Below are 16605 nucleotides of genomic sequence, written 5' to 3' on the forward strand. Positions count from 1 at the left end.
CCCCATGGTTCATCGGCCGTTACGTGAGAGCGATAAAGAAAGTCACAGAAATCCGTGCGATAGAGAAAGATGGCTATAATGAAAGCGTCTAATAGTGACCGCCCATTTCGCCCTTCCACAAATGAGATCCACTTCTTATTTGTGGAAGAGCGAAATGGGCGGTCACTATTAGACGCTTTCATTATAGCCATCTGTCTCTATCGCACGGATTTCTATGACTTTCTTTATCGCTCTCACATAATGGCCAATGAACCATGAGGACTTTCCGACCCTGTATACGTATTCAAGGGTACATCTTCTAAGATCGGGCGTGAGTATTATCTAAGAATTTTAAATATTGGAAACCATTTAAACGTGGCGGAAGCTCAACAGGTCGTAATAAATGGTCATCGATAATTCTAGCCCATACATTAATAGCAAATTGATATTTGGAATAGTACACAATACGGTATTTAAAACGGCTTCTTCCACATCTACAGTTCTTAATGACCGTGGGCGAGCGTGTTCTCTAGTACCTTTAAGCCCAAAAACCTTTTTCTCGAAGCCTTCGAACAATTGCATCAATTGCATATCGCCTTTCTGATGCTAAAAAATTACATCTACATTCTCCATATACCACATGCATGTCGGCCATTTCGTTTAAACTGTACTAATTATAATAAATACGACATAATTAAATTTTCTAACGGTGGGAAAATAAAGATAAAAATCAAAAACTACGGCACAAATAAGTAACTTGAGACAATATATTGCTATATTTTGGACGCCTTTATTTTTATATGTTGTTGTTAATATGACACTCACTCAGCGTGTGTGTTCCTTTTCTATTTATTTGTATCTGGATTAACGAAAGAAAATTTCTAGGTGCTTCGGTCCATCAAGTATTAATAAAGTCTACACAACAATTTGAACTTTGGTTGGAGTCTAAACACAGTTTATGAAGTTATGAGGGTCTTTTACACTCTGCACATATGATTTTGCAGTCCTACTACAATTTTACAATTAAAAATTTACAAATTCTGAGGGAACAACAAATGTCAACATTTAAATGATACATAAAAGTTTTCACAGATGCTTAGGTTTAATTCCACACATACATTCTGGTCACAGGTATATTATGCTTTGTTTATATACCTGGTTTATTGCATGAATCAGTATTATATGTGAAAAACCTTCTATATTTTTAAATGTGCTCATGCCAGAACTTTTAATTGACGTTTAATATTGTAATATGGTTCTTTACTGTTCTTTATAACATAATTGTGCTACATGAGTGCATTTAGATAATTTTATGAATATGCAAATTCAATTTTTGTCATAATTTTGACAGTCGAGACGTTTTATTGTGAACATTTAATAATTACACCATTTTAACTTATACTATTGATAAATATCCTTCATTTAAATTCATTACAGTCATCCACACCCTGTTTTTGTCTATTTCAACTATATTCCATCTCAACATTTGTATTCATTTGACAATTTTATGATTCGCTTGCCGAGAAACGAATCGATTAAGTTTTCAAATTTAATAAAATATAACAATATTTACGTTTTTCTTCAATTTTCCCGGAAAAGAAACCGGATTTCTTTACATTATTTCTGTTTTCTCTTAAAAACAGTCCCGTACACAGTCCGATTGAACTTATTTGATGCCGATAAAGACTCAAGACTATCAACCGAACCGTGAGGGATTCAATAATTCAATTTAATAATTCCGGTGCGCCTTCACACATCGGCACTGCACAAATTATTTTACAGCCCCCCCGCTTATGGCACTTATGCCCTTTGCTCGGGAGTTTGATTGATGGCCGTTTAGAGGATTGTGCGGCGATGTTCGATTGGCACCCCTAGTTCCCGAACACCCCATAGGAATATCTGCAGTCCTCCGCGGAGACGTCCTCAATAAAAATCCACCCTTCCAATTTCCAACTTATTCATTTATCTAGAAATGTCTCCTGTAATGCCGCTTTGATAAAGAATTCAGGCCGACTTATAAATAAGATTTGGGATGTTTTCGGAGCCAGTGGGTTGTTGAAGAGTAATTCCGATTCCGCTGTGGATCTACAGGGCGATACGTTTGAGACTCTCCACCCTGGCACCTCAAAACTCGAAAGTGATATTAAATCCTAAATAGTAATGCCATTGCTCCTCGTGACTGTGTTTGAAAAAGTTAAACACGANAAGAAAAATTATGGATTACAACAAATATTTCGCATAGTTTGACGAAAGTATATACATTTGAATGGAATAAAATAATATTTGCGGCAAATAATTCCATTTAATGACATTATTTTCGCTTTGTTTATTTCTGAATTATCCTGGGGCAATTGTTATTCTCTGATCATTGAATTCGACAATATTTATCCTTAGATTTGTGTGTGGATTTTCTTCAACGGTATTTAAAACGGCTTTTTCCACATCTACAGTTCTTAATGACCATGGACGAACGTATTCTCTAGTACCTATAAGCCCAAGAACCTTTTTCTCGAAACCTTCGAACAATTCCATCAATTGCATATCGCCTTGCTGATGTTAAAAAATTACATCTACATTCTCCATATACCACATGCAAGTCGACCATTGCGTTTAAACTGTACTGATTATACAGGGTGATTCAGAACTTATCGAAGAAAAAAATTCTGGATGTACAGGAGACCCTTACAAATACAATTTTGTAAAGAAAAAATCAAAAAGGGCATTTCGAAAATTATATAAAAATACACTTCTGCACGGCACTGGAAATTGGTCCACTGTAAAACCTGACCTCGCACAATGCGACCGGCATGGCGGTGTGATAGAAACGGACAAAAACTTTCGCAAGGAAAGAAATATGTAAATAGAATTTTATCGCACCTATTTTATATCGGCAAATTCAACAGATTTTGCCTNGCGTGTGTGTGAGGGTGTCTAGGTTTTAGTCGTGTGGGGATGCCCCCTTACGGGGGCGTACGTGTCTTATGGTGTATTAGTCTGTCTGGTATATTGTTTGTCGGGGGTCGCAATTTTAAAGAAATGTATTCTAAAATAATGTAAAAAGCCGGGGATTAGGTCGGTGGTTAAGAGGAAAGAAATGGCGGATTCTTTCCAGGTAGCCTTAATAAAGGCAGGTAGATCTTGCTCGTTGCAATGCACTTCACTTCACAATAAACACGTCCGCACAGTTCGAACGCTCGCTCTAGAATGACCCATGCATCCGAAATCCGACGATACGAAGGTCCGAAAGTGGTCCTATTGGTTAATATACATTCAAATTTTTACCGCTCATTTTCATTCGAAATTTTTAAAATTCATACGACGTCGGAAAAAGTAGAAATAATTTTAACTTTTATCCGAAATCGTATGTTTTTTGATGATTTCTATGAGATTAAATTCGGATGCATGTGAATTATAATATTATCATTCGTACGAATTAAAATATTTTCGGATATCGTACATCAGATTTCGGATGCATGGGACACCGGCCTTCTTCACTTCACGCCATAATCCCAGAATAGAATAAGGTTTCTATTCTGTGCCACAATCAATAGCCACAGGTCACAGCACAGTACAGTATAATACCACAGGACAGCATGCTGTTACCTGTGACCACAGATCAAGAAAAGATATCTCGATCTGTGCCTGTGACCACAATTTTCAACATAGTTTGCAAATTATGAAGAAGAGGAAGAATTTAATGGAATTTTTAATAAAATATGGATGTGAGGTGGAATTAGTTTTGTGTACTTTGTACGTGTTAATATTTTAATTATTAAAATATAACGGTGATGTACGTTTTCCATTATTATTGTTATATTATTATAAATACGATGATGTGTATTGTTAAGTTTTGTGAGAACAATTCTGTGGACTAACTGTCAAACGTAGCGGCCGCAATGGCGTCTGATAATGAAGCTTCTTGTGAAAGCGATCCAAATTTTGCTGTTATCTGTGCTTTTTTAGAAAAATTTGGAACACAGTGTGGTTTACCTAATGTAGATTTCTTAGAGCTACAAGGTGCACTTGAAAATACCGAAGAAGGTAAATAATTATGTATATTTACACCCATTTATTATGACCCTGTAATTGCCACAACCAATTTGTTTGTTTATTATAATTATTTAAATTTTCTTACCTATTTACCTAATAGGTGTCCTTAGGTATGTGAATATACATCATGGTATATTTTTCCTTTTATATTTATATAAATACCTATTTTAGTTCAATTATGAAAAATTCATATAAAAAATAAAAACAAATAAGTACTCAAGTATCCACTACAGTTAAAAGTGAAGTATTTTTTATGATTATTTATTTTGACGTCAATTTAAGTTTCAACTTAATTGTTATTGTTTAGAAAATCAAGTTATATTAGTTATAATTATACTTAAAAATTTGTATCGAACATACTTAATCATATTTTTTAGAATAATTTATATAAACAATAATATTTACATGGTATTTAAAATAGTTTTCTATCCATGCACACTAATTATTGTTAAAAGAAATATTTGCAGTTAAAAATTTTGCTCAACAGAGTATGTTATTATTTAAAGTATCGAATAAAATTAGAACATCTAATTAAAATGTACAAATAAATTTTACTCGCCTAAGATACAAGTGAAATACACTGAACAGCGTGAACATACTTCATTTTAAAATTATTGTAAAGTGTATGTATGCATTATCCCTTTTAGCCACGTGCAGACTGGCACATGTATTTCTTATGAAATAATGTATAACAAAAGTAAAGGGAAAATTGCTCAATAGACCTTAAACAAAAAATTGTTGAAGTCTATAAAGCTGGGTGGCCTCATACATTGATAAAAAAACTATTTGGTGTCTCAAAACAAGTGGTTTCAAATATTTCATATGGTATGGAAGTGGAACCCATTCATTGGATTGAAGGCACTATGAATCGTTTTGTTACCGAAACATACTAGAGAATGTAATGGTACCTCATGCTAATGGGAAATACCTGGGGAAATCCATTTAAGATTTATTTATCAACATGATAATGGCACATGACCACAATTGTAAAGGAATGTTTTTGTGATAGGTACCTATTAATGTACGATTTGTTTTGATCAGATGAGGATTTGAATCCCATCTTTGGGAGACGTCAAAATAGAAAGTTCGATAGAAAAATGTAACTTCGAATATAACCAGTAGACAGAAACTATTCCAGGAGATGTCAGTAGGCAACTCATAACCTGGCATGATTTTTTAAAAAGTGATTTTTGGGGAAATCACTAGAGATTTTTTTTATTAAAAACCTGATTATATCGCCATAATCAGTACCACTGAAAACACCTATATATATTAATTATTATTTATACTGCAGAATTTTATACAAACTTGGAAGTTTTAAATTTATGAAGTTTCCCTTTCGATTTAAAAATCTAAGAGGATGTGGAAATGCCCGAAAATGAAAATTGATAAAATTACTAATAAAATTTTTATAATCTTAAGTACCTAGACCTAATATTTTCACAATTTTAGGTCCATAAGTTGACTTTATTATTTACTAATCGTGTCAGTATTGTGTCAGTAATTGTGTGCTAGTAATTGGCTAAATAGGTATCATATTCAGAGCCTTTTAGATTTTCAAATTTAAACAAAAACTTAAAAAATGTTAAAAAGTATTCTGCGTTATGAATGAAGTAATTTGAGATGTAGATGTAGTGTGATGTTAACTAAAGTTGTAAAATTTTTGAAAAAACTGCGATTTTCCCAAATATTACTAAAAATATTGCAGCAGGCCATAAATTATCAATTAGAATATGATGCCTAATTGGTTTAGTATATACATTCTAAAAACTGCTACATACAAAAAAAAATTATTTGAACCTTGTGTCGCAAATATGTTTAGAGGGGTATCTTGGTTCTTAGTAGATCACACTGTAATATAGGTATTACCAATATATTAACTGTATTTTATATACCAGAAATCTCAGCAAATCTTTGAGGTTAACCAAGATCTCATATAAGTAAAACACAAGAGTTTTTTGAAAAGTAGGTCAGTGTTAAGAAAATAAAAGTATTGAATAAAACTACTAATTTTTCTTCAAAGATTAAACTTCCATTAACTGTCTGAAAATTTACTAGTATTTAAGAAAACAACAGACAATAATGTCATCTTTTCTTTCTTGACAAAAATGAAATCGTTGATTTGCATATTTATAATGTAGGTATTTTGTTTATTATATTTTGTTTCAATTGTGAAGCAATATTTATTAAACAGAAAATTCAATAAATCTTATTTAATACATCCACATTCTTCAAGGGAAGTCATTACAGTATACTTTACTTTAGAAATTATAATTAAAAAGTGAATGTGTATTAGATGTTTTATTCTTTAATATTCCAAAAATATAAATCTTACTGTACAGCGAAAACTGTGCTGTGTGATGTCGTGGCAAATGGGCTGAAGTTGTGCTGACTTACCCATGCATTCTTATGACAGATTGCATGGTAAAAGTGGTGGAAAATCAGCATAATATGCCTTACTGTCACTGCACAGCATAGCGCAGCTTTCAGTGTGTAGTCGGCTTTATAATAAAATGTGTTAGCACAAAAACATGTTGATTTTACTAACTTTTGTATTTAAGGAAAATTTTTCACTTTCATATTTTGTCAACAATTCATAGACCACATGCGAGGTTTAGATGTATATTCACAAATTATATATTACTAATATGGAGGTCTGTCAAGGAAAATCGTTGAATTGATGTAACGGTATAGTCTACTTACCTGGTATTTATAATAGTTTTGATTAGTCTTTCATCTTAACAAATAGACCAAGGTAAAAAGTATGTTATTTACAATGAAGCAAAACTAAAGGCAAATTGTGGGTCACTTGTGGTTAACAGTGGTTATTTTTATTAACATTATTTACCCTCATCGTTGTCTTTTTATAATAGAAAGTGATTAATGTAAGTCAAACAAGATTATAATAATTTTATTTTAACGTTAGATTTTTTGGAAATGTATCATATTTTTAATTTTACTTAAAACAGGATCAATATTAAGTAAATTTCATTGAAATACGTTAATTAGTTAATAAAATCTGGTAGCCTCTTGACATTAGATTATTTTTTATATTATTTTTACATAATGTTAAAATTATTAGTAAGTATGAGTTAGTATTTATAAAAATCAAAAATCACTTGGTCGTGACTATTTACAATTTATTAGAGTTAATTCTTTCACATTCTCTATTATTTTTTATTATTGTATTGGTATTTCCACTGTATACTTAAGTACATTGTGAACACACAATGTATTTAATTAATGCTGAATGATTCGAGGATATATAATAAGTTTTGAACAAAGAATCTTGTGAAGAATCTTTTTACAAAACAAAACAGTTTCATAAATAAGAAATTTATTGGATATCACAGAATATACTGAAAAAAGAAAAATTCTTTTCAATTTTTCTAGTAACTGAAACTTTGATATCACTTGAACTACATATTGCCTGTTTTGCAGAAACTACAAGAGTATTTAAATGTGTCCAAATTAGCCTACTACATACAGCTTTAATCATATAAGGTGAATAATAAATAATAGTCAGTGAAATTTAAAGTGTCAGGGTGAAAATTTAAAGTGCCATGATGAAAATTTAAAGTGTGATGGTAAAATTTATAGTGCTATGATTTTTGGGTTTCTTATGACCTACTTTACTTATGTACTTGATTGCCGCCAATTACAGACTTACATTAGCCTTAGATAGGAAACTTTGACAGTCCCTTCTATTCTCTAGATAGGCTCTGTGGGAATGATCCTGGTATCAGAACCCCTGATCCGTCATGATGTTGATTTTCATTCTTGATGCTGGTTCTAAGGCCACTACGAATGGAACCACTCCTTAGATATTGGTGGCTCATAGTGGCATCTGTAACTGGTCACCATTCTTCACTGTCTACTCTTCAGTGGTGGCTCACTGCAAAAACTTTGATTATTGGTGAGACATAACCTACAATGCAAAGGTCATGTCATATATTTAAATGTCATTGTCACTTTATGTCTACTGGCTCATGTGCCTACTGCCCTCCAGGTGCTATCAATGTATTTCTAATACCTCACTAGGCCGTTTAACTAATATTGTGTGAATCAACTATTTCCTCAGCTTTATGCCCCAGTTGGCAATGATTTAAACTTAACCCTTTCATGCATAATTTTTGAAAAAACAAAATTTTTTTAAATAAAATTCAAATTCTGTCGAAACACATTATTTATATTATAGGAATAACAGTTTAAATGCAAATTCAACTCCAATTTTTTCAAAATTTACAAAAATACAAATGTCCACTACAGTGGACATCATGCAACAAACGATAATACCAATAAGTGCGAATCAATCATTATTGTGTAAATAATCAACATTTATTTGTTATGTAAACATTACAGCTATATTTTGCATCTACCATATATTTATTTTACATTATCACGGGTGTGAAAAAATTCAAAACAATCTGGGCAAAGATATTCGTTACATTTTTTGCAAATATATTTTGTTTTCCTCTTGCAAGCTGACGATTTACACCTATTTGCGTTTTTGATTTCAGTGAGACGTGGCCAGTGACCCAAAGTATTGTTGAATCTGGTTTCTTGAGATACATGTTCTACCTTTCTTTTCTTTAGTATTGGAGGAGGAGTTATTGATTTTGGCCTACCTACGCGATTGCCTCTAGTTGTGCCCTTTATAATTAGCGATTTGGCAATAGTTCCCTTGAACTGGAGAAAATCTTTTTCAGTGTGGCCAGCCATTCTGTAAATTACATACGCATTTATACATGCAACGTCTAAAAAGTGAAAAAAACCTTTTATATAACATCTTTTATTCTTGCGTCTTATCGGGTACATTGTTAGATACTGGTCGTGCAAGTCTACGCCCCCCATATTAGTATTATACAGTTTGACAGAGAAAGGTCTATCAATTTCTATCATTTTTTTTTCAGATCGGCTAAATCTTTTAGCCTTATCCTGGGGATGTTTTCCTGCGCAAGTGGATGCCACAAGCATTGGTGCTCGGTCAAACCATTTCGTAACTGTTACATCATTTTTAGTTGCCACGTATGCAGTTCCCCGTGGTTGTTTGCTCATAACTTTATCCGTTGGCAAAACATCCTTTGCACCTCGGAGCCTGTTACTTCTCATAGTTCCTGTTCCATAAATACCTCGTTTTCTAAGTTCTTTTAGAAGATCTATCGAGCAAAATAAGTTGTCAAAAAAAACCTTGTGGTTTTTATTTTCAATATCATTGCATAATCTTGACACAACATCGCCACATGCACCTAGCTTACTAACTTCAGCTCTATGTTTAGCTCCTTGGTAGATTTCAAACCTGTACAAGTAGCCGCTAATACCCGCACGAACCCAATTTTTTATACCCCATTTTTTGGGCTTCTTTGGAAGATACTGTTTTATGCTAATGCGGCTTTTCATTGGTATCACTTGTTCATCTACTGACTGATACTCTTCAGGATCCATAGCTTTTAAAAAATTTTCCTGTAATTTGTCAAGAAATGGACGTAATTTCCACAATTTATCATTCTCTCGCTTTTTTTTTTTTTTATTCACAGCAGTGCTCGTTTCCGCTCTTCGATTTTGACCAGGAACTGGATTTTCTACGAAATGCAAATATCTCAGAATTGCTTCATATCGATTCACAGACATTGCATTGGCAATAAGATCCATTCTGAGGCCTTCTTCACTTGACCAATAAAATCTAATTCTTGGATATCTTATGTATGACATAACAAAAGTTATTCCAATAAAAGTATATATATCCATTTTACTGATTCCCAAATTGTCTTTTCCTTTCTGATGCGCGTATAGATTTGATTGATATGCTATTTCATCTATCATATTTTCATCAACCAGTGATAAAAATATCTCCAATGGAGATTCAGCATTTATGTTTACCTTATGTAATCCTTGAAACATAGGTAAAGTACCTGGACGTATGTGGCAGTCTACAGCATTCCATTTATCTAACTTATTTCTCAGTTCGGCCAAAGGTATGTTGTCATCACTATCATAATCTGAAGAGTCCTCATTTCTTTCTTCCTCAATTGGAACTACGAAATCTTCTTCATCTGATGAATTACNAAATTTTATACCAAAGACCCCTATTAATTTTCATCGGAGAACCGCCCCTTGAATTTTTTCGGTGTTATTTAAATACACCCTGTATAAATAGTTCCATAATTTGATTATTAATTGAGAACATAAGTTCTAAGAATTGCTAAAAAAAGAAAAGTAATAAACATGAATTATTTGAAATGTGGGTTGATAGTATCCCCAAGAACATACATATTCCAGGAAATGACTTGTTTTGTAATATTTGTGAATGAATAATAAAATCTAAACAAAAACTAAAGTAACAAGACATTTGAGTAACCAAAGCCGAAGACTATATTATTTTCCTATTTTACAAAACAGTTTCGTAAAAATAACATTCTGTTAAATAAACTGGTTAAAGAACCCTCCATTACAAATGTTTTTATGGGCTTTCAGTAACAAATCTTTATACAGAAAAACTAGAATAGCAGTGTGATAAGTTTAAACATAGACAGGAGGGCACTAAAACTTTCTTTGAACTTTAAAATTTGTTGAGTGTTTTCACTATTGTTAACTTTTATGTTTAACTATTATTATATGTTATTACTATTATTATATTATATNTTATTTTTCAATTTCCCTCGAGAAGTTGATGATAATGCATGATGATGTCCACTACAGTGGACATCATGCAACAAACGATAATATACCAATAAGTGCGAATCGATCATTATTGTGCAAAAAAATCAACGTTTATTTGTTATGTCAACATTACAGCTATATTTTGCATCTACCATATATTTATTTTACATTATCATTCCATTTATCTAACTTATTTATCAGTTCGGCAAAAGGTATGTTGTCATCACTATCATAATCCGAAGAGTCCTCATTTCTTTCTTCCTCAATTGGAACTACGAAATCTTCTTCATCTGATGAATTACCAGTATTAGCATCTACAGGATATGTATCATTCAATTCAGAATAAAGAATTTCACCATGGTCTTCCACATTTTCTAGATCTTCTAAAATTACATCATCCTCAAATAATACGTGCTATAGGAAGTAAAACAGAATAAAATTGTAAAAATAAACAAATTACATTGATGAAAGTACCTTCACTGGTGGTAGACCATAGAAGCTTCTACTGCTAATACATTTGAAAATATCATCCATCTCTGCTAACTTCTTTGGCTGTCTCAAAATAGATATGAAATTTGACCCTACAGTAAGCCAAATTATGTTAATAATTCATAATTATTTCTTTAAATACTTCCAATTGCTACCTATTCATAATTATTCCCAAAAGTTTTGTAAAAATATATAAACTTTGAAACACAAATAAAGCAAAATGTTATTTTTCAGTTTCCCTCTAGAAGTTGATGACAATGCATGATGTCCACCACAGTGGACAGGTAGAAATAAAGAAAAATATAATATAAAACGAAAACTTTTAGGAATCCTTTATTATTAGGCGTTTACTGCATGCATTAAACCATATTTAACATATTTTTTACCTTTTCTAAATTGAATACTAAAAAAGTTTCACAGCTCCAAAGTATGATAAACACTACCCACTTGTTGACACTGCCAATTTTCATGGACTAAAACTTTGTAGGACACTAAAACTAACTCAAGCTATTATTTGGCAGATGGCGCCAGTATAACATTTAATATTATGTCCACTAGATTGGACTTTATGCATTTCAAGTTACTAGATAACTAAATTGTAATTAATTAGAAAATAATTAATGTCCATTCTAGTGGACACTATGCATGAAAGGGTTAAAATGTCTTGTTGTATCNTCAACTATTTCCTCAGCTTTATGCCCCAGTTGGCAATGATTTAAACTTAAAATGTCGTGTTGTATCATCACACTGTTTTGCCGATAAGACTACACTCTGAGGTATCAGTTTATATTGAACACTTATGAACGTATTATTAGCAATGACAGCAGCAACAGAAATTTTGCTAAAGAAAAAAATATACGAGCTAAAGGATGGCTGCAAAAAAGAAATAACAATGTCTCATTATAAAACCAATGGAAAAGACTTTTCGTCAAATTGCTTGAAAATATGGGATCAAGTAGATTATATGATGTAGATCAAAAGTCCCCATAGGCCCGACTTCGGAGATACGTGAGCTGAAAGTCACTCAATATAGCCAAATTTTGAAACAACAAGAATTGCAACATTTTTTAGAGATCTTGCGCGTCGAAGTTAGTCGCGCGTTCAGCGTAATTATGAAAATCAGAACAATTTAACAAATAAAAAATTCGAAATACATACTACATATATCCGATTTCTAAAGCGAATATCGCCGATCTTTTTACTTATTGTGCTCCTGTTTCAGTACTGGGAGGATATAGGTATATTAGCAGAAAAGATCTTTGCTTTTTCTGCAAACTGTGAAATTATCAAAGCGATAACTTTTTAAGTGTAATGTTTCAATATCCAAGTAGACAAACGGTAAGCATAATCATATCAACGGTCAGACTTTGATGATACGATTCGCCCCCGAGAACAGTGGATTTGAGGCTATTGCCCTAGAAGATTATGTAGAGACACGCGACTCCATTTGAGTATTGGTTTGTATAATCCTACACCACAGGAATCAAAAGTGACCTATATGACTGCACAAACTTTCAATGACAGTTGCTCCTGATAGCTATATTAGACATTCAAGGTCTTTATTTTTCAAATGCAGCTAACAACGATGCCAGAATTCTCCTGAATGAGTTTAGTAGAGATGTTAATGGAGTGCGAGACTGGTTTCGATAACAAGATAATATATGTATTGTAGATCGTGAATATCGAGAGACTATTCCCACTTTACAGAGAATTGGTTTGAATACCAAAAGCCATCATTACTACAGCCAAATCAGACTCAATTCTCAACTGAGGAGGCAAATAAGTCAAGACTAATAACCACAACAAGATGGGCAGTAGAGGCTCGAAACGGATATCTGCAAAGTATTTTCAAGGTTTTTTCTTACACAGTATCAACATCACATATCCCGAATTTGAATGATTTTTTTCGAATTGCCGGAGCTATAATAAATAAATATCTCGGAATCATCACGATGGCAGACACAGATGAAAATCTAGCTGATAAAATAGAATAGCTGATGCAAGCGCAAGAAGTTAACATTGTTCAGGCAAAAGTAGAAAAGAGAACCTAGGGCGCCTAAGAGCGAAGAGAATGGCCTGATTGACACCTGGCCATATTTCACTATTCCCAGTACTTGCAGAAGATTATTTTCGGAATCTAACGTTTGGAACTTACCAAGTAAATCTGGCACCATCTTATGTACAGGATGACTCCCTAAGAATTGGTCATGATGAGGAAGAAGATAAAGAACGCACTTTTTACATGGATCAAAATACAAACGAACCAGATTTCATGAGGATTTTCTCCATTCAAAAATGCCATGGTTCATCAACTATGTATCTCATTTACTGAAGAGTATGTAAACCATCCTTTTGCTGTACAGCAAGAAATAAACGCTCTCTCAACGGTACTAATAAAGAATTTTATTGAAAACTGGTGTACAGAAAACTTTTGTATGGAAAGACGTGTTAACAGGGTGAATGTTCGTTGGAGAGTGCCCTGTGTTGAAGTCGGTCGTAGGTAGCTTGGTAGTCGGTGGTAGAAGTCCCTGGTCCTGGCGCCACTCTACAGGGGTCGGCTTCCGGGAACCCCGTGGTGCGTCCGGCGACGTTCTTGACGTTGTACTTTCAAATATGGGTCACTTGCAAACATGTGTACCCACAAGATAAACCCATTCTTGGTTACTTATGTACCTATAAACAAGGAGCAAGGACTTTAAGAACATGCGCCCATGTATTGGTTGCTATATGGTAAGTACTTGGGTATGCAAGACATGAAGATAATGTTAAATATCCTTCACTCCGAGATCAAATGAGTATACTCGATTCATCAAAATCAAAACATTGAGACAATAGATTCTTTTTATGGCAATTGTTGATGGAAGTATTCCAAATAATTCTCAGAGAATCAGTTTAGCTTTGTTGAGAGTGAGGATTTTTTATTATACCCATACATACACATTTACGCATACGCACACACACACCCGCACACACACATATTCACATACAACACACACACGTGGGGTCAAGCATCTGCCATGTCCACGCCATTGACCTTGGGTAACGCTAAGTCCAGATTTGGCTATATTACCTGACTTTCAGCTCACGTATCTCCGAAACCGTGCATAGGTGGAGGTCGGGCTCATGGGGGCTTTTGATCTACATCATATCATCTACTTAATCCCACATTTTCAAACAATTTAACGAAAAGTCTTTTTCCATTAGTTTTGTGCGGGGTCTTTTGTCTATTCTAAACTACATAGTTTAAAATTAAACACACACAGTAAAAACCTACACGATACACTAATAAAAAAATCAACAAAAAATATAGTGAGCCCATCGTGAAACGTGTCGAAAATCAAGCCTCGACAGATGTTTAAACTGACTATCGAGCATGACTGTTTTCAAATTATCTGTTTGGCATGGTGATTAGAATTGCTGTGATATGAATGGACAAAAAATATGATAGTCCATGGGAGCTTTACACTCCCCATTGTCCAGTAAATAGCTAAGATCATTCATCAGTAGAGTCAGTAGGCATAGACTGGTTTCGAACTTATTTGTTCTCGTCAGCATGCATAGATAAGACGACTAATAAATTATTTAGCTATTTGTCAGTCGTCTCACCTATGGCATGCTGATGAGGACTGATAAATTTGAAATTTGTCTATGTCTGGTGACTTTTCTGATGAATGATCTTGGCTATGTACTAGATAATGGGGGTGTGATTCAATGCCAGCTGGGGCGTATAGTCCATGAAGTAGTCGTTTTCCACAATTTCATTAGTCAAAAATGCTAAAGTTTCACTAAGGCCGCTCGAGATGTTATCACTGGTCTTATAGCATCAGTGTAGCTGTGCGCATGTAGACCTGCACAGTACAGTGGTAGAAATGAAGTAGAAGGTATAAAAAAGAGATTGGTTGTTACAAGAAGGAAAGAACATGAAAGAACCTACGACTCAATCAGCCTAAGAACTTGGCCCTCGCTCAACATACTTCAGATGATGGACGTAAATACATAAATTTTGAAGACACTAAGGGATTTGTGTGAGGATCATAGTTTTACAATCTGGAGAAGTGAGCATTGGAAATCGAATTACATTTAAATAATATTAAATCGTGATTAAGGCTTTTGAATGAGCAGAACCTCTTCTAGAGAACACGGAATGGCGTGAGGGGGAATGTCTCGTATACCACAGCACAAACCAGAAACACACTGACAATTCTAGAGGTAAACGTGAAACCACATCCACCACCCTATTATGAAGGTGTGAAATAAGTAGGGCCCGAAAAACCATTGTATTTGAAGTAATTCTTTTTCATTTTTCAAGTAACTTCGTACATATTTGAAATCTACAACAACCTTTAAAATATCTTCTACTAATTCAAAATGATGAAACGCAACAGATAAAATATTTTGAATGCCAACAATTAAACTTACAAAATATTACAAAAACTCTATAAATAGATATATTAAAAAAAAAACGATCGATAAGTTTGAGACAAGGGGAAACCACAGGAGCAATTTAGTGTACAAGTTTGAGTAATACTTGAGTAAATCTTTGGTATATGTATCTTTGTGTGTCTCTTTCTACTATTTGAGTACTTAATACTTAAGTAACTAATTATGAAAGTGTGTAATTTAGTGTACAACGTTGGGATATGCTGCTTGTAACACGCATTATTTTGCATGTCTGTATAAACTCCTGCAAATTGTAGACCTTATATGTGTTTAAATAAATAAATGAATACTTACAGGTTCGGAAAGTACCGATGGTACATCTGCCCTTACGTGAGAGCGATAAAGTAAGACATTGAAATCCGTGCGATAGAGAAAGATGGCTATAATGAAGGCGTCTAATAGTCACCGCCCATTTCGCCCTTCCACAAATAAGATCCACTTCTTATTTGTGGAAGGGCGAAATGGGCGATGACTATTAGACGCTTTCATTATAGCCATCTTTCTCTATCACACGGATTTCTATGACTTACTTTATGGCTCTCAAGTAACGGCAGATGGACCATCGGTACTTTCCGAACCTGTATACAGGGTGTATCTAAATAACACCGAAAAAATTCAAGGGGCGATTCTCCGATGAAAATTAATAGGGGTCTTTGGTATAAAATTTTTTGAAAAAACCCTCCCCTGAAAAGTTACGCCCCTCCTAAAATTACAAAAAAAAATTGTTTTTCTTTTTTATCTTCCACGTACATCAAGCTAAAGAAACCAAACTTGGTGAACATTATCTGTCAATAAAACTACACTTTTTGAAATTTTTTCAACCCTGAACTATTTTTGTAAGGGGTTGAAATAATCAACCCCTATGACATTTTTTCTTATAATTTTTTTTTCGATAAAATTTTTTCCTTTTAAAAAATATGTCTAAAAAACCCCATTCATTTACTAACTTTTTGATCTCTTCAAGTTTCTTCGAAAAGTTAAGGATTT

At 33.5% G+C, this 16605-nt stretch overlaps 1 protein-coding gene across 1 annotated transcript in view; it reads left to right on the forward strand.

The window, feature by feature from the left end:
- Positions 1 to 3677: 3677 nt before the first annotated feature.
- LOC108906107 (remodeling and spacing factor 1) overlaps positions 3678 to 16605 on the forward strand; it is a 54674-nt gene continuing 41746 nt past the window's right edge. Inside the window, exon 1 of the mRNA XM_018709268.1 lies at positions 3678 to 4020. Coding sequence (XP_018564784.1) covers positions 3876 to 4020 — 145 coding nt within the window. The 5' untranslated portion in view covers positions 3678 to 3875. The remainder of the gene's footprint in view (positions 4021 to 16605) is intronic.

The sequence above is a fragment of the Anoplophora glabripennis genome, unplaced genomic scaffold, assembly GCF_000390285.2.
Source record: "Anoplophora glabripennis isolate ALB-LARVAE unplaced genomic scaffold, Agla_2.0 scaffold272, whole genome shotgun sequence".
In the NCBI taxonomy this organism is placed as follows: domain Eukaryota; kingdom Metazoa; phylum Arthropoda; class Insecta; order Coleoptera; family Cerambycidae; genus Anoplophora; species Anoplophora glabripennis.